The sequence below is a fragment of the Carcharhinus amblyrhynchos genome, chromosome 18, assembly GCF_965287045.1.
Source record: "Carcharhinus amblyrhynchos chromosome 18, sCarAmb.v2.hapA, whole genome shotgun sequence".
Taxonomy (NCBI): Eukaryota; Metazoa; Chordata; class Chondrichthyes; order Carcharhiniformes; family Carcharhinidae; genus Carcharhinus; species Carcharhinus amblyrhynchos.
In genome coordinates, this window is record NC_137341.1 from 39,839,307 (window position 1) to 39,857,989 (window position 18,683).

The 18,683-nt window shown below is 46.9% G+C and overlaps 1 protein-coding gene across 6 annotated transcripts in view; it reads right to left on the reverse strand.

The window, feature by feature from the left end:
- The window catches only part of caskin1 (CASK interacting protein 1), a 634,002-nt gene that overhangs the window by 63,161 nt on the left and 552,158 nt on the right, over positions 1-18,683 (reverse strand). For all 6 annotated transcript variants that reach the window (XM_080206871.1, XM_080206870.1, XM_080206867.1 and 3 more), the window contains 3 exons: positions 18,041-18,153; positions 11,405-11,489; positions 6,719-6,816 (listed from right to left, as the gene is read on the reverse strand). In XM_080206871.1, the coding sequence (XP_080062997.1) occupies positions 6,719-6,816; positions 11,405-11,489; positions 18,041-18,153 (296 nt within the window). The remainder of the gene's footprint in view (positions 1-6,718; positions 6,817-11,404; positions 11,490-18,040; positions 18,154-18,683) is intronic.

Sequence of the window (18,683 nt, forward strand, 5' to 3'; positions counted from 1 at the left end):
ACAAAGGCAAGCAAGTTGGTGAAACGGGTGGGCTGGTGTCAGATGATGTTCAATGTGGAGAAACGTGAAGCGATTTGTTAGGGAGACTGTTAAGGGACAACGTAAAATAAAGGAGCTTAGGGACCTGGGCCTATATATGCATAAATTATTGAAGATAGTTGCACAGGTGAATAAAGCATGCAGTATCCTGGACTTTATTAATAGGGGCTCAGGGTATGAGAGCAAAAAGATTATGTTGAACTTGTATAAGACATTAGTTTGGGCTCAGTTGGAGTATAGTATCCTTCCTAAAGTATCCAGTTCTTTAGGAAGGATGGTGGCACAGTGATTAGCACTGCTGCCTCACAGCGCCTGAGGCCCGAGTTCGAATCCCAGTTTGGGTCACTGTGTTGAGTTTCCATGTTCTCCCCGTGCCTGCGTAGGTTACTTCCGGGTGCCCCGGTTTCCTTCCACACTCCAAAGATGTGCAGGTTAGGTGGATTGGTAAAGTGCTAAGTTGCCCCTTAATGTCAGGGGCACTAGCTGGGTAAATGTATGGGGATAGATCTAGGTGGGACTGTGGTCGGTGCAGAGTCAATGAGGCGAATGGCCTCCTTCAGCACTGTAGGGATTCTATGATGTGAAGGCATTAGAGAGAGTGTGTTGAAAAGATTCACAAGAATGGTTCCAGGATTGAGGAACTTCAATTGTTAAAATTGATTGGAGAGGTTAGGACTGTTTTCTTTGGAGAAAAGAAGATTGGGAGGAGTTTGGATTGCAGAATCACAGAGAGGCAATGGTTTTAGAGGGCTTAGAAGTGGATAAATTCACAGGTCCAGATGAGGTGTACCCTAGGCTGCTGTGTGAGGCTGGGAGGAGATTGCAGGGGCTGTCTGGCCACAGGAGAGGTGTCAGAGGATGAGAGGACAGCAAATGTGGTGCCATTATTCAGGAAGGGAAGTAGGGAAAAAAAAACAGGAAATTACAGGCCAGTGAGTCTAACATCAGTGGTCGGGAAATTATTGGAACAAAATTCTGAGGGATAGAATTAATCTCTACTTGGAGAGATCAGGATTAATCAAGGACAGTCAGCAAGGCTTTGTGAGGGGAAGGTCATGTCTAATAAATCTGATTGAATTTTTCAAGGAGGTGACGAGGTGTGGAGATGAGAGCAGCACAGTTGATGTAGTTTACATGGACTTCAGTAAGGCTTTTGACAAGGCTTCATACGGGAGGTTGATGAAGAAGGTAAGAGCTCGTGGGATTCAGGACAATTTGGCACACTGCATTCAAAATTAGCTTCATGGCAGGAGGCAGAGGGTAATGGTCAAAGACTGATTTTGTGACTAGACGTCTGTGTCCAGTGCTGGGCTCCTTGCTGTTTGTAGTGCGCATTAATAATGTGAATGTGTGGGGTATGGTCAATAACTTCACACATGACATCAAAATTGGTGGTGTGATAAATAGCAAGGAGGAAAGCCTTAGATTACAGGATGACATAGACGGGCTGGTCAGATGGGCAGAGCAGTGGCAAATGCTATTTAACCTTGAAAAGTGTGAGGTGATACTTTTATGTTTCAGGAGAGTGTTTCAAAATTCAGCTATTTTCTCCAGGCTGTCAGTGTGTTTGGAAGGAATTCTGCTCAGATACTGGGAGAGCAGAGTAATTACTCATTTCAACTTTACAAATGGTTGTGTTAAGTAGAGTTAATGGACTTTTGTCCACTTAAGTTTCCCTGCATTTCAAATTAGAGTGATTGGCAGAGTCATGTGATGTTGTGATTTATGTACAGTTCTGGATCTGTAGCGAAAAAGGAACGGGCTTTTTGGAGAAAATAGTTGGAATTTGGCTGTTCTGGCTGAAGTTAGGAGAATCTTGCAGGGTTCTAAAAGCTCCATATCATCTGAAAACTCGAAAGCTGTCTACGCTCATTATAGCAATGATATTTGTGATTGCAAACTATAAGTAAAAGGGGTTTTAAATCTATAAGAAGAATATTGCTTATTTGGAACTGATGTAGTGATAAGTTAGAAATTAGATTTGTTCTTTTCATGTTTAAGTGTTGTTCAACTGTTAAGAGTTAAGCTGATTCACCTTGTTAGAGTTATACTTAAACTATTCTATGAATAAAGCTTGTTTTGATACAAGATCCCTAATTTATCAGTGGGATTACTCCTGGATAATCATTTTCTCACATTTAGGCCAAAATAGAAAAATGCTTGGGTTCTACTCTGGCTTCATCATATACCTTGGGGTTCTGGTCTAGTATCTAACAGTGTATACGTAGGGGTAGGTGCACCTAGCTATGTGTATGTAGGTGAGTGTGTAGGTGTATATATGTAAGTATGAGTATCTAGGTGTATGTGCAGGTGTGTGTATAGGCATGTGTATGTAGGTGATTGTGCAGATGTGAATATGTAGGTTTTTGTATGTACGTGTGTGTGTATGTGTGCATAGGTGTTTTGTAGGTGTGTGTGTTGGTGTACTGTAGATCTTTGGATATGAGTGTGTGTATGTAAGTATATGTGTGTGCATATGAAGATATGTGTATGTAAGTGTGTGTGTGTATATGTGAGTATGTTATGTGGGTGGTATAGAGACATAGAAACATAGAAATTAGAAACAGGAGCAGGCCACTTGGTCCTTTGAGCCTGCTCCACCATTCATTATGATCATGGCTGATCATCAAATTCAATATCTTGATCCTCCCTTCCCCTCATACCCTTTGATCCCTTTAGCCGCAAGAGTAATATCTAATTTCTTCTTGAAATCACACGATGTTTTGGCCTCAACTACTTTTTCAATTGCACACTCTCTGGGTGAAGAAATTTCTCCTCACCTCAGTTCTAAAAGGTTTTCTCCTTATCCTCAAACTATGACCCCTAGTTCTGGACTTCCCCACCATTGGGAATATTCTTTCTCAATCAATCCTGTCTAACCCTGTTAGAATTTTATACGTTTCTATGAGATTCCCCTTTCACTCTTCTAAATTCTAATATATACAATCCTAACCAATTTGGTCTCTTCTCAATGTGGAGATGCCGGCATTGGACTGGGGTGGGCACAGTAAGAAGGCTCACAACACCAGGTTGAAGTTCAACAGGTTTATTTGGAACCACGAGCTTTAGGAGCGCTGCTCCTTCCTCAAGTGAGTGGAGTCCACTCTTGCCATCCTAGACCTGAAATCCCAGGGATCAGTCTGGTAAACCTTCATTGTACGTCCTCCATAGCAATTATCCTTCCTCAGATAAGGACACCAACATTGCACACAATATTCCACATACAGCCTCACCAACACCCTGTACAATTGCAGTAAAACATCCCTATCCCTATACTCGAATCCTTTCGCTACGAAGGCCAACATACCATTTACCTTCTTTACTGCCTACTGTATCTGTGTGCTTACTTCCAGTGACTGATGCACAAGGACATCAAGGTCTCGTTGAGTATCCACTTCTCTCAATTTACACCCATTCAAGTAATAATGTCTTTCTATTATTGCTCCCAAAGTGGATAACCTCACATTTATCCACCTTATACTGCATCTGCCATGCATATGCCCATTCGCTCAGCCTGTCCAAATCACTCTGAAGCGTCACAGCTCACCCTCCCATCTGCAAATGTGGAGATAATACATTCAGTCCCCTCTTCCAAATCGTTAATGTATAATGTGAACAATTGTAGTCCCGGCACAGAAACCTGCAGTACCCCACTAGTCACTGCCTGCCAATCATAAACAAACCCATTAGTGCCAACTTTTTGCTTCCTATCTGCAAACCAGCTTTCTATCCATCTCAAGACATTACCTGCAATCCCGTTTGCTTTAACTTTACATAGTAATGTGTGTATGTGTGGAGATGTGTATGTATGTAGGTGTGCTTGTAGGTGTGTGAGAGTGTGGAAGTGTGGGTTAGATGTGTGTGTGTGTGTGTGTGTGTGTGTGTGTGTGTGTGTGTGTGTGTGTGGGTTGATGTGTAGATGTGTGTGGGTTGAAGTGCTTGCATGAGTGTGTGGGTGGGAGCCTGGTTATGTGTGAGTGTGGAGGTGTGTGTGAATGTAGGTGTGTGTGTATACTGGGGTGGTTGTGTGTGTATGTTTGTGTGTATGTGTGTGTGACGGGGGTTATGTGTGTGGTAGAGGGTTATGTATGTGTGAGTGTGTGTGTATGTATGGTGAGGGGGCTTTGTGTGCGTGCGTGTGTGTGTGTGTGTGTGTGTGGAAGGGTTTGTGTGACTGTGTGTGTATGTGTGGGAGGGGTTGTGCATGTGTGTGTGTGGGGGGGATTGTGTGCGAGTGTGTGGGGGGGATTGTGTGTGCGTGTGGGGGGGGGGGTTTGGGTGAGTGTGTAGAGGGTTGTGTGTGTGTGCGGGGGGGGTGAGTTGTGTGTGAGTGAGTGTGTGTGGAGCTTGTATTTGTGAGTGTGTGTGTGTGTTGGGGGCTTGTGTGTTTTTGTGTGTGTGTGTGTGTGTGTGTGTGTGTGTGTGTGTGTATGCATGTGTGTGTGGGGGGGAGATTTTGTGTGTGTGTAGAAGGTTGTGTATGTGTGTGGGTGGGGGTTTGTGTGAGTGTGTGGGTGTGTGTGTGTGGGGTGATGAGGAAGCTGTGTATTTAGAGTGATGAGTACAGGCACATGTGTAAGCGTGAGTGCAGGAATGTGACCAGGTGAGAACGTGGCAGATTAAGGACACTGGGACCCAGTGAAATGTAGCAAAATTCTGGCTGATTTCACTGTCATTTTGCAGAACCAGATTTTACCAGATTTATCGATCTGAGTTTCACGACCCGCAATGGCGGGAATTTAAAATCACACCTGCTGGACTCCTAACCAAATAGGAGCAGCACTCAGCCAAAACACTCAGCAGCTCAGGCAAACCTGTAACTAGAGAGAAATAGCCTCAGGAAAATGCCACCTCCTCCCCTAGTGAGGAAGAATCCGAGAGAGTACAAGAACCTGGCATCGATCTGAAACCGAGTAGAGCTCGTTCAGTATTAGTGAAACCAATTCCACAGCTCGGCTTAAAAACACAAACAGGCACACACTGGGGGAGGATCGATAGTTCACTTTGACTACAGGCAGGGTTCAAAAATCCAGGAGATCGTTCAGAGTGAACCAGTTAGCAGCAAGTGTGGTATATAATTGTACAATATAATCCTCCAAGCGGCGTATGAGCTGTTTGTTTTCTTGGCATGGCTTTGGGCAATCTGTCAGTCTGTGGCGTCTCTCTGTAGCAGCATCCATATGTCACAGGCAGGAATAAAAAGCACTGTCAGATAAGGAAAGGCACGTCGCAAACCCAGAACGGGTCAACAGGAGGACTTGAACAGCCACTTTGTGCATTATCTCCCCTTCACACCAGAACCCGGATAGCTCTTTCAAAGAGCCAGCACCAACACAATGGGCCGATGGGCCTCCTCTGGTCCTGAAATGCGATTCCATTGAGCAGTCACAGTGTAGCCAGAGGCAGCATATTCTTTATCAAGGTACAGTGCAAAAGATCCGGCAAGGGGAGGGTGAAAAGCATGTTCTCAAAGGCAGCAATTACTAACTTAAGAATCTATACATCAGTCTCTCAATGAAGTGAAATGCAATGTAAATTGGATTAGTCATGTCTGTCAGCTTGTTGAAAGGAATTTGTACAGATCCAAATCTTTTACAAGAATAAATGATCACTTACCTCCTTCCAGTTCCACTCCAATCAGAGACTTAACTGTGCAGCATGAAAGGGAGGGAGAGAGAGAGAGAAAGAGAGAGAGAGAAAGAGAGAGAGAGAAAGAGAGAGACAGAAAGAGAGAGACAGAAAGAGAGAGACAGAAAGAGAGAGACAGAAAGAGAGAGACAGAAAGAGAGAGAGCGCCTAGAGAGAGAGAGCAAGAGAGCGAGAGAAAAAGACAGAGCTAGAGAGGGAGAGAGAGCGAGAGAGAGCGAGAGAGAGAGAGAGAGAGAGAGAGAGAAAGAGAGAGAGCCTGAGAGAGAGAGCTCAAGAAAGCGAGAGAGACAAAGAAAGAGAGAGCTAGAAAGAGGGAGAGAGAGCTAGAGAGAGAGCTAGAGAGAGACCGAGAGAGGGAGAGAGAGAGGGAGAACTAGAGACAGGGCTAGAGAGAGAGAGAGAGAGAGAGAGACAGTGACGGAGATAGAGAGAGAGGGAGCCAGAGAGAGAAAGAGGGAGCTAGAGAGAGAGAGAGAGAGAAAGAGAGAGAGCTGGAGCGAGAGAAAAAGAGCTAGAGAGAAAGAGAGCAAGTGGGACCGAGAAAAGGGAAAGCTAGAGAGCATGAGATAGAGAGACAGAGCCGGAGAGAGAGCCAGAGAAAGAGCCAGAGAGAAAGAGACAGGGAGAGAGAGAGTGAGAGAGAAAGAGACTGAGAGAAAGAGAGCGCTAGAGGGAGAGAGAAAGAGAATGAGGTGGCGTGAGAGAATGAGTGCTAGAGAGAGAGAAAATGAGAGAGAGACAGAGAGAGAAAGAAAAGAAAGGGCTAGAAAGAGGGCTAAAGAGAGTCAGAGAGAGAGAGCTAGAGATAGAGAAAGAGAGAGCATTAGAGAGAGAGAGAATTGGAAAAAAGTAGAGCGAGCGAGAAAGAGAGAAAGAGACAGAAAGCTAAAGAGAGAAAGAGAGAGCTACAGATAGAGAGAGAGAGAGAGAAGGGAGGCAGGGAGAGAAAATCCTGACAGCTTTGAACGTTTGCAGCTTTATTCAGTGAGTATTTTATCAGGAGTGTCCTGGTGCTTTCAGACTCACTCACCTTTGTTTCGGATTGTGGCTCAGCCTTCTTCAGCTGTGGCTCGCTGTACGCTTGCTCTGCCAATGGGCAGCTGGATCCAGTCTGGTGCCGGCCAGCTCCTGCGACAAAGCAGCGCAGACACAAAACATCATTAAATGGGCCGTATTAGCACGTCAGCCTTGTGCACACGACAGCTCGGAGCCAGAATTACACACACTTTTCAACGAGGAGACAGGCCATTGCACCTAACTCCTACATGCCGGTGTTTCACAGAATCCTCCTCCCACTCATCTCCATCTCAACCTATCAGCAAAAAAGCATCAACTCCTTTCCCACTCGTGGCTCTGTAGGTAGAATCTGTACCTCTGCGTCACAAGGTTCTGAGTTCAAGTCCATTCCAGGGCTTGAGCTTAAAAAAAGTTTCAGCTGACACTCCGTTGTGGTGCTGGGAGAGTGCTACACTGTCAGAGGAGACCTTCAACTGAGGCCGCATCTGCCTGCTTGGGTGGGAATCAAAAGATCTCATTCCATTAGTTCAAGGAAGAGGCCTGAAGTTATCCTTGGTGCCCTGGCCAACAATCACCCCTCAATCAACATCACCAAGAAGATGACCTGCTCATTATCACACTGCTATTTGTGGGATCTTCCTGTGTACAAATTGGCTGCTGCGCTTCCTGCATTCCAGGAGGGATGTTCCAGTCCTGCCCACATGGGAGAAACATAGTGGGCAGGATGGAAAATTCAATGGATGAGCAAAAGGTCCATTGATTTTGGGTGGGAATTTCCGGGTGCAAGGTGGGTGGGATCGGAAAATCTCACCCTTCAATTTTTTCCATCAACACTCAAGGCGATGGACCAAGTGCCGGTAGATGGGATTACGAGGGAGGTCAGTTGGTTCAGGCATGTCGATGTCTTGATGGGCCAAAGGGTCTCTTCTACACTGTATGATTCTATGGGTAGGATTTTACAGCCTCACTCGTCCCAAAACATTAAAATCCTGCCCGAGGCCAATGGACCTTCCCATTGTCCATTCCTCACCCGCTCCGATTCCCGTGGCGGGCAGGGCAGTAAAATTCCAGCCTATGATTCCATGGAAAGTGTTTTGAGATGTTCAGTTGCCAGGAAAAGATAGTTGCAAGCCAATTATTTATCTAACATTCCGTGGCACAGTAGCACAGTGCTTAGCACGACTGCCTCACAGCTCCAAAGACCTAGGTTCGACTCCCAGCTCGGGTGACTGACTGTGTGGAGTTTGCACATTCTCTCCGTGTCTGCCTGGGTTTCCTCCAGGTGCTCTGGTTTCCTCCTATAGTCCAAAGATGTGCAGGTTAGTTTGATTGGCCATGCTAAATTGCCCCATAGTATCCCGGGATGTTTAGCTTAGAGGCAGTAGCAGGGTAAATATGTGGGATAGAGCTTGGGTGGGATTGTTGACAGTGCAGACTCGATGGGTCGAATGTCCTGCTCCTGCACAGTGGAGATGCTACGATTCTAAATGCATCGATGCTGAGCGAGGCCCACATTCTGAAAGAAGTTGCTCCTGAATTGTTTGTCATATTTATTCCATGTATTTTGAGGTCATGTGGCGCAAGGGGGTAGCGTCACTGGCTCTGAGCCAGAAGCTCTGGGTAAATCCTTCCTACGCAGGCCGATGACAGCTGGTAAGAGCAGGAGGATTCCTGGCCAAGCCATGTGAACATTACCGTCCAGTCACAACATTTGTGGAGAAGTGTACATTGCCATGGCAACTCCCACTCCCTGAGTGATCTGTAACACACAATCACCCCCACACCTTCAAATTATCTCCCTTAATTCTGAGCTCCTCTGAAACATCCTCTCTACGTCCAACCTGTCCAACCCTTACAGAATTTTAAAGGCTTATATCGGATCACCCCGCAAGAGGAAGGGTCCCTGCCTCGTTCAATCTTTCTTGATAGAATCCTATAGTGCAGAAGGAGGCCATTCAGCCCACTGAGTCTACACCAGCTGCAAACACACCCATGCACTATCCCAATAACCCCATGCATTTACCCTGCTAATCGCACTGATACTAAGGAGCATGGCTAATCAAACTAACCCGCCCATCTTTGGACTGTGGGAGGAAACTGAAGCACCCGGAGGAAACCCACACAGACACAGGGAGAACGTGCAAACTCCACACAGATAGTGACCCAAGCCGGGAATCCAACCCGGGTCCCTGGCCCAGTGAGGCAGCAGTGCTAATCACCGTGCCGCCCCTAAGATAGAGATAGTCTTTCAGTTCTAGTATCATCCCTATGAATCTTTCACTACTTTCAGTAGCGCCTTCATCTCGGAGCTTCTCAGACAGTAGGTCACGAACCCTAGCGGGGATGCAAGATGAGACTCTGGGGTTGGGTGCTCTGAAATAGCAATGGCTGCTGTGGAGCTTGGACTATGAGATGGCACGGGGGCACAGTGGTTAGCACTGCTGCCTCACAGTGCCAGGGACCTGGGTTCAATTCCTGGCTTGGGTCACTGTCTTTGAGGAGTTTGCACATTCTTTCCCTGCCTGAGTGGGTTTCCTCCGGGCACTCTGGTTTCCTCCCGCAGTCCAAAGATGTGCAGGTTAGGTGCATTGACCATGCTAAATTCTCCCTCAGTATATCCAAACAGGCACTGGAGTATGGGGATTTTCATAATAACTTCATTACAGTGTTAATGTTAGCCTACTTGTGACTAATAAATAAACTTTACTATTTTACGGAAGGCAAAGGGAGCACCTGAGAGACCTCCGTGGTGGGGTGAGGGGAGGTTATGTTGTGCTTGGACTGGGGGTCCCTCAACATTGTGGCGTGAAATACGCCCATCTGTTTTAGTTTGACAAAGTGTCGGAATAGCTAGAGACCAAACCAGCCTGAGTAAGACAATGTGGTGACACAGTGGTTAGCACTGCTGCCTGACAGCACCAGGAACCCGGGTTCAATTCCGGCCTCGGGTGTCTGTCTGTGTGGAGTTTGCATGTTCTCCCCGTGTCTGCGTGGGTTTCCTCCAGGTGCTCCCGTTTTCTCCCACTGTTCAAAGATGTGTGGGTTGGGTTGATTGCCATGCTAAATTGCCCCTAGTGTCAGAGGGCTTAGCAGGGTAAATATGTGGGGTTGTGGGAATAGGGTCTGGGTGGGATTGTGGTCGATGCAGACTCGATGGGCCGAAAGGACTCCTTCTGCACTGTGGGGATTCTGTGATTCTATGAGAGAAACACACCAGTTTTATGAGAGAAACACACACCTAACCAGCTCGTCTTTTGGACTGTGGGAGGAAACCGGAGCACCCGGAGGAAACCCATCCAGACACGGGGAGAACGTGCAGACTCTGCACAGACAGTCACCCAAGGCCCGAATTGAACCTGGGTCACTGGCACCGTGGAGCAACGGTGCCATTGTGCCACCATGCCGCCCAGTGCCAGATTTAGGCATAAACTAAACAAACTACAACTTAGGGTCTCACAATGCGCTGAGGGCTCACAAAATTTCAGAAGGTTTACAATATGTTTTAAGTTGTGTCTGATATCAGTCTTCTGATTTTGCAAACGATTTCATTATTATTTATATTAATAAAAATGATCCTGATTACTTATTTTGTCAGCATTTTGTATATATATTAATATATCTTAAAATTATTTTTAAAATGACATTTAAGTATTGTTTCCAGGGTATACTATATTATAATCTACGAGTGAGATCAAGCCACTAAATGAATTCATTTGAAAATAATCTGTATTTTTCACTTTAAAGACCTTGCTATTAAATAATTAAAAGACATAAATATGTTTTCAATTCTTTTGTGGCGACCCAATGTCCTGTTTTGTATGCACCTTTGTGAGACCTTTTGGTGTAACTTTTTAACATGGGGCCTCCAAGCTTTATATAGCTGAGGGCCTCACCAAGTCTAAATCCAGCACTGATGCCACCACTATCAAGAAAGGATGAAATGAGGAGAACCTTCATGAGGGACCAAAGAGGCTGACACCCATTCACCTCAGCCTGAACGGTGAATATTATTTGTTAAAAATGATTAAAGTAAATGATATTTGTGGCAAATTGCCTTTCCCTGGAATACGTCACAAAGCTTGTCGATGCAATACCTCATTATAAATTGCACAGTCGTGGAAATCATAGAAACCCTACAGTACAGAAAGAGGCCATTCGGCCCGTCGAGTTTGTAATGATCACAATCCTACCCAGGCCCTACCCCCATATCCACCCACTAATCCCTCTAGCCTACACATCTCAGGACACTAACGACAATTTTTTAGCATGGCCAATCAACCTAACCCGCACATCTTTGGACTGTGGGAGGAAACCGGAGCACCCGGAGGAAATCCACGCAGACACGAGGAGAACGTGCAAACTCCACCCAGACAGTGACCCGAGCCGGGAATCGAACCCAGGTCCCTGGAGCTGTGAAGCAGCCGTGCTAACCACTGTGCCACCATGCCGCCCATTGTGTTACATTAAACAGCACCAGTGCCTGTAAATAAATCCTGACATTTGTCCTTGAATTTACATCTTAGCCTTTAGGCTTGTAGTGCACACTCATCGTGGTGTCAGCCTCGTTTTTAACGAGGGGGGACGGAGGGAGCTAACACAAACTGGAGGCATTCATTCATTTGCATTCTTTGTTTCTCCTGCTGTTCCCCCCCTCGCCACTTCAAAGGAAAGGGTTCAAAGCTCAACATTCGAGGCCTACCTGCGGGCTGCTCCGATTTGGCTACTCCTTCGCCTCCTGTTGTCTCTGGTGTGGATCCCTTCTGGGTGAGCACTGTAGTTAGTAGCTGCAGCATCGAAGCAAGAAAGGAAAAATGGGGAAGAATGGTTAGAGGCTCACTGTGGGAGAAATCCCGACTGCATCAAATAAAAAAAAAAATCACATCAACAGAAATAAAGAATCGTTACCGGTTTAAGGGTGGCGAGATGGAGGGGGGGAGAGCAGCCTCCCTTCAGAAATTGTTGTGGTTCTCAGGACTCCAGCGCATGTTCTGTCACAATATATGTGCTAAAACAGCTTTCCCACAATGGGTTTGGTTACTATTTAAGGGATAGCTCCAGGTTGCGCAGCACAAACACAGTCTCGATATAGACAGCTCTTTGCGACTGATCTATGCTGATCCACCTGACGCCCTTTTGTTTTAAAGCCACACGTGCTGGCTTTCTGACATGTGCCAACATATTTAGCCGCCAGCACCGGAGAGGGCGTGCCGGGAAGTGGAAAGTCACCCGCTCAAGGGAAAGCTCAGGACACTCCGGATGACTTCCTTACCTCAGGCTGGAGGATGGCCTATGTCAAAGGGAACGGAGGTGATGTTCCACTGACGGCTGCCTGCAGCACGTTGCCACGGCTATCCAACGCTGTGGTTGCAGACAGACATCCCAGAAGTCTGAGGGCGGAATTCTCCCAAAAATTCTAAGTGTCGAATTTGCATGAGAATTGGAGTAATTCACTCTGTTTTTTTTCCAGTGGGTGTTCAGAGAAGAATCTCGCAGAATCTGTGCACTGCTGAGGCCACCAAAGTGAATATTATTCAATTTCAGGGGGCAAGGCCTATCCCCACTGGAGAGGCTGAAATAGGCTCACAGAGTGGGCCACTGCACCTGCGCTGATCTGTCAGTGCTGAGATCGGTGTATGCACAGTAGCCCTGCACCACCAGCTTCCGGTTTGCCGGCCAGCTCGATCGCTGGCCAGCCCCGCGACACCCCCACATTTTGGTGGATAAACCACACCAATGTGGGGTCTGGAGCCACATATAGGCCAGACCAGGTAAGGACGGCAGATTTCCACTCCTGGAGAACATTAGTGAACCAGATGGATCTTTTTTTTTTTAAACGGCAATCTGGTGGTTTCAGGATTATTATTCACTCATTTTATTCCAGATTTGATGAACTGAATTTGAATTCCCTCAGCTGTTATGGTGGGATTTGCACTCACGTTTCTGGAGCTTTGCTTCAGGCGTCTATTTACTAATCCAGTAACGTAATTGTGACATCTCATATTCTACGCTCAATCCCCCTGCACCAGGAGTGGATATTTTACCTTAGCGACACACGGTGAGGTGCTGTACAGCATCTGGCTAATAGTACTGAGACAGTAGCAGCAAAATCTGGCTCCCTGGTGCGGCAGAATCCCAAAACGCAAAAAATGTTGACCGGAATGCTTCCCGCAATATGCTGTTCAGTCACCCTGACAACAGGATCATTAGGAGGGGGCCTGCTGTGCGTGGACCTGAAGCATGAAAGTGTCATGACGCCAAGCAACGTTAAATGCTGATTGGGTACATGATCAGCCATTTTGGACTATTAACAGCCTCTCTTAATCAGTCCCAGTTGAACTCAGCTGCCACCCCTCCCCCACGCATCCCACCCTCAAACCCCATTCCCCAGCTGGTGCTGTTTAAAGGGTTAACCATCCAACTTCCAGGTGAGGTACAATATGTCTGAACTTCTTTTACAGGCGCAAAGCTGGTGAAAGCTCTGTGTTCAATGTTATTGGAGGAGTTGCGCCAACTCTTTGGGATTTTCGGTGTTGTTGGGCCTTGGTCAGAAGGCTTAAAGAAATTACCTGGCCTAACAGGACAAAGCCTACCTCAGTAATGTTTTTATGGCCTGTAATGTTTTTATGCAAAGAAGAAATGGGATATGGGATGCAGGCTGCAAAAAGCAGATGAAGTGCCAAGAGGAAGGAGGAGGAATACGCTGATCGAAAGGCCCTCTCGCCACCAAGGCTCTGAAGGGAGCTTTCTGCTACCTCCGCCTCTGACAGGGGCTGTGTGTGAGGTGCCTCCCTTTCACCAGAGACAGACTTAGCCAAACTGCAGCCACCCCAACTCCATTCGCTGCCCCAGGTCCTCCAGCCCAGCCTTCCTGAGACTGCTGCAGCAGTTTTTGTACTTCGAGTTTGCCTCCCCTCAGGAGGCAGGCAGGGTGCCTTTAAGAGATGCAGGTTAGCTCCAAGGCTTACCTGCACCTGTGCAGCCATTCAGCAGCACGTTTCACGCTGGGCTGCACAGCGCAGACATTCAGGGGAGCGGACAGCACAAACGTTTGTTAGCTGCCTGCCTCAGTGGGACTGAGCGTGGGGTAATCATGCAGCTTAATCTAATTCTTGTTCAATCTACATGCAGGTTACTCTCTGACCAAACGTTCTGCATCAGTACTTTGCCATGGGAAGATATTTTAAGATTCCTATATTCTAGGAGACTGATGTGTTGTGATTGGAATGAGGATATTATCAAGAAGCTGTCCATTTTGAGCTCTGACTTTTAGAAACATAGAATAAAATAACAGAAGCCAAGCAGTGCAGAAAGAGGCCATTCAGCCTATTGAGTCTATACTGACCCTTCGTAAAAGCATCCCATCCTTCTGCCTTGCCCCATACCCCTGCACATTTACCATGGCCAACCCACCTAACCTACACATCTTGGGATACAAAAGGGCAATTTAACATGGCCAATCCACGTAACCTGCACATCTTTAGACATGAAGGGGCTATTCAGCAAGGCCAATTCACCTAACTTGCACATCTTTGGACACTAAAGAGCAATTTAGCATGGCCAATCCACCTAACCTGCACAGACATGGGGACAACGTGCCAAGTCCACGCAGACAGCGACCCAAGCCGGGAATCGAACCTGGGTCTCTGGCACAGTGAGGCAGCAGTGCTAACCACTGTGCTATCGTGCCGGGTGTTTTCTCCAGGTAACTGAATTTCCTTTAAAGCCTCCTTATTATCCACAGTTCCCATTACTTAATCTGTGGGTGCCAATCGAAACATTGCTGACGCTTGATGTGTATAACAGTAAATATCAGGAAAGGGTTTGTAAATTAAAGCTGTTGGAAAGATCCAAACTCCTAAGGGAGTCCACTTAAAACACTGGCATTTGCATGTCTGAATAACTGATAGTAATGATGCATGGAGTTGGATGATTCCATGAGTCCCATGATCGTAATGCTGCAAGTTGTCCGACCCTATTGAAAAATGCAGTGTTGCAAAGGGTATCTGTCATTTTTAAATGAGAAACCCCCTTGCATTTTGTCATTCAGCTACATTGGTCAATTTAATGGTGCTCAGAGGTACTTCAGCATGGAATGAAGTTACCTTCAAATTATGTTTTTACTGTATACTGCAGGCAAGGTATTGAGGGATCATTATCATTACATTTCTACTGGTTGCCTGTGGCAAGGATTAGACTCCCCACCTGTTGGATAATGAGGCTATAATTGATCCTTGAAGCTACAGAGTATGAAGCAATCTCGTTCAGATGGCAAACATCAACTTTTTACCAAAGGACAATTATTCAGCGAATGATAAGAAATGGTGCTTCGGGAGTTAGGAGACAGAGGACGGGGATATAATTCTTTGGATTTGTTTCCAGGATTAATCCTCCCTCTTTTCCCCCCATACTCTGGAGCACTCATTCTGCCATGCTAATGAGGTCCTTAGTTTTTTTTATTCATTGGTGGGACATGGACGTTGTTGGCTGGCCAGCATTTATTGCCCGTCCCTAGTTGCCCTTGGAGGGCAGCTGAAAGTCAACCACATTGCTGTAGCACTGGAGTCACATGTAGGCCAGACCAGGTAAGGATGGCAGATTTCCTTCCCTAAAGAACATTAATGAACCAGATGGGTTTTTCTGACAATTTGACAATGGTTTCATGGTCCTCAGTAGATTCTTAATTTCAGATTTTCTTTTATTGGATTCAAATCCCATCTTCTGCTGTGGCAGGATTTGAACCCTGGTCCCCAGAACATTGGATGAGTTTCTGGATTAATAGCCGAGCGATAATACCACTAGGCCATTGCCTCCCCTGTTATTATTGTGGCCATGCTGCTTATAGTAAGGTGCCAAGTGAGTGCAACTGAAGGAGCAGCTGTCCCCCTTAGCTGAAGGGCCAGTTACGAGGGGACACAAGTTAAAAGTGAGGAGCGAGAGGTTTAGGAAGGATTTGAGGAAAATCCTTTTTACCCAGAGGGTGGTGACAGCCTGGAATGTGCTGCCTGGGAGGGTGGTGGAGGTGGGATGCCTCACATCCTTTAAAAAGTGCCTGGATGAGTACTTGGCATGCCATAACATTCAAAGTTATGGGCCAAGTGCTGGCGAGTGGGATTAGGTGGGCAGGTCAGGACATTTCATGTGTTGGCACAGACTTGCTGGGCCGAAGGGCCTCTTCTGCACTGTAGTATTATGTGAACTTCCCCACCTCCCACATACTGTAGTCACGTCAGGTTGTCCTTACTGGATCCTGGAGAAAGTAGCCCACCAGAAATGACAATAATCAACACCAGAGGTTGCCATGACAATATAGGCAGCAGCTGCGGTTCAATAAAGAAGGGAAACCCTCTCAGGCAGGGAGTGATCTCTCCTTCATCCTTACAGGTATGGATATCAATCCACTGGCTACAGTAACCGTCGTGTGCATCAGCTATCTAACCATGAAGGCCGTCGCAGTTGAGCTCAGTGCTGCCCTCTTTTGGTGTGGTACAAACAAGTACTGTACTCGGCCCACAGTGTTCAGGGAGCAGGTGCCCCTGTCCAGCCTTCAGGATTGTTTGTGCTAACCACCCTGATTGAGAGTGGCAAACTGGGCACAGAGCAGGGGATGAGCTTGGGACCTCACCGGCATTTATTCGTGGAGCTTTTGAAGATCATAGTTTCAGTGAAGTCCATGGGATGTTAGGGACTGAGGTGCTGATCTCCTTTATCCAAGGGTTTGGATCCCCTCACTGTCAAGGGCGGCACGGTGACGCAGTTGTCAGCCCTGCTGCCTTACAGTGCCAGGGATCTGAGTTCAATTACGCCCTCAGGTGACAGTGTGGGGTTTGTGCATTCTCACTGTGTCTGCCTGGGTTTCCTCTGAGTGCTCCGGTTTCCTCCCAAACTCCAAATATGTGCAGGTTAGGTGGACCGTCCATGCTAAATTATCCCTCAGTTTCCCAAGATGTGTCGGTTAAATAGATTAGTCATGATAAATGTGTGGAGTTACAGGGATAGGGCAGGGGAGAGGTTGTAGGTAAGATACTCTGTCAGAGAGTCAGTGCAGACTTGATGGGCTGGATGGCCTCCTTCGCACTGCAGGATTCTATGATTCTAACTCACTTATTGATGAGTATTGTAAGGAGCTCACGTGGACTCTGAAAGTCCCCCCAACCCAACATTCATAGAATGATGGAATCCCAACAGTGCAGAAGGAGGCCATTCAGCCCAGCGAGTCTGCACCGACCACAATCCTACCCAGGCCCTATTCCCGTAATCCCATATATTTACCCTGCTAATCTCCCTGACTCTAGGGTCAATTTAACATGGCCAATCAACTAACCCGCACATCTTTGGACTGTGGAAGGAAACCGGAGCATGCAGAGGAAACCCCACACAGACACAGGGAGAATGTGCAAACTTCATACCGACAGTGACCCAAGGCCAGAATTAAACCTGAGTCCCTGGCACTGTGACGCAGCAGAGCTAACCACTGTGCCACCCTTTGGAGTTTGGAAGAGTGAGTGGCTACTGATTGGAACATTCAAGATTTTGAAAGGATGAACGTTGAGAGATTATTTCCACAGGACAAGTAGTCCCACAAGGCACAGTTCCCAGGATATGGGGCCAATTATTTATTCTTATTCATTCATGGGACTTGAGTGTTGTTGGCTGGCCAGAATTTATTGCCCATCCCAGCTGGAGGGTAGTTGAGAGTCAACCACATTGCTGTAGCTCTGGAGTCAAATGTAGGCCAGACCAGGCAAGGTGGGCAGATTTCCTTCCCTAACGGGCATTAGCGAACCTGATGGGTTTTTCTGACAATCGACAATGGTTTCATGGTCATCAGTAGATTCTTAATTCCAGACAATTTTTTATTGAATTCAGATTCTACCATCTGCCACAGCGGTGGGATTCGAACCCGGGCCCTCAGAACATTAGCTGAGTTTCTGGATTAATAGTCTAGCGATAATACCGCTAGGCCATCGCCTGCCCTCAGGACTGAGATAAGGAGAAATTACTTCACTCAAAGACTGTGAATCTTTGGAATTCTCTACCCTAGAGCGGGCGTGGATGCTGCATTGCTGAATATATTTGATAGATTGATTTTCGGTTTCTCAGGGAATTGAGGGATGAAGAGAACAGGTGGGAAAATGTTAAAACCTAAGAACAATAAAGATTGTACTGAATGGTGGAGCAGCCTCAGTGGGACACGTGGTCCAAACCTTTCCTTACTGCTTATGGGTTCCATGGGTTAAATAACATTCCACGTAACCGCCGCGTGTCTGACACTCCACCATGTGACCGGGCAGTTTACTCACAAAAAGTAAGAACGTCAGTGAGATTTGAGCATTACCTTATTCCCCTCGGAACCCGAGGCTGCGGTGGTTCCCCCGGCACTCTGGCCACTTCCGGAGCTCCGAGCGCTGGCCACACTCCCGGCACTCCCTGCGCTGCTGCGGTCCCCACCTGCAACAGAAAGATCAGAGCCGGGATCAAGGTGCTGGTTGCAAATGGCGGGTGCCGGAAACACACAGGCCTATCAGAGGAAGAACAGTTTTGAGGCATGATTTTGTCGCAAATGTTTCCAGCACAGCCCTCCCACCCCCTTCGCATCCACCCACACCTACCTCATCATCACGTCCCCCACGTCCCACATTGCTCCCAGGAAAGCAACTACCGGTCTGCAGCCTTCCAGCCATCCTATATTCCATATCATCTCTCTCTGTCCTTCTTAGAAGAATGCATCACTTCACAGCATTAGAGCATATCCACCACCCATTCTGAAACTCGCTTTTTCTTCCTGAATTGGATTTAATTAACTAAATTTAAATTCCCACGTTGCTATGGAGGCGTTCGATCCAAGGAGATCCATGGCTCACCAGTTCCAGGTCTCCAGATTCCTGGTCCACTAATAGAAACCATAGAAAATTTACAGCTCAGAAACAGGCCTTTTGGCCCTTCTTGTCTGTGCCGAACCATTTTTTGCCTCGTCCCAC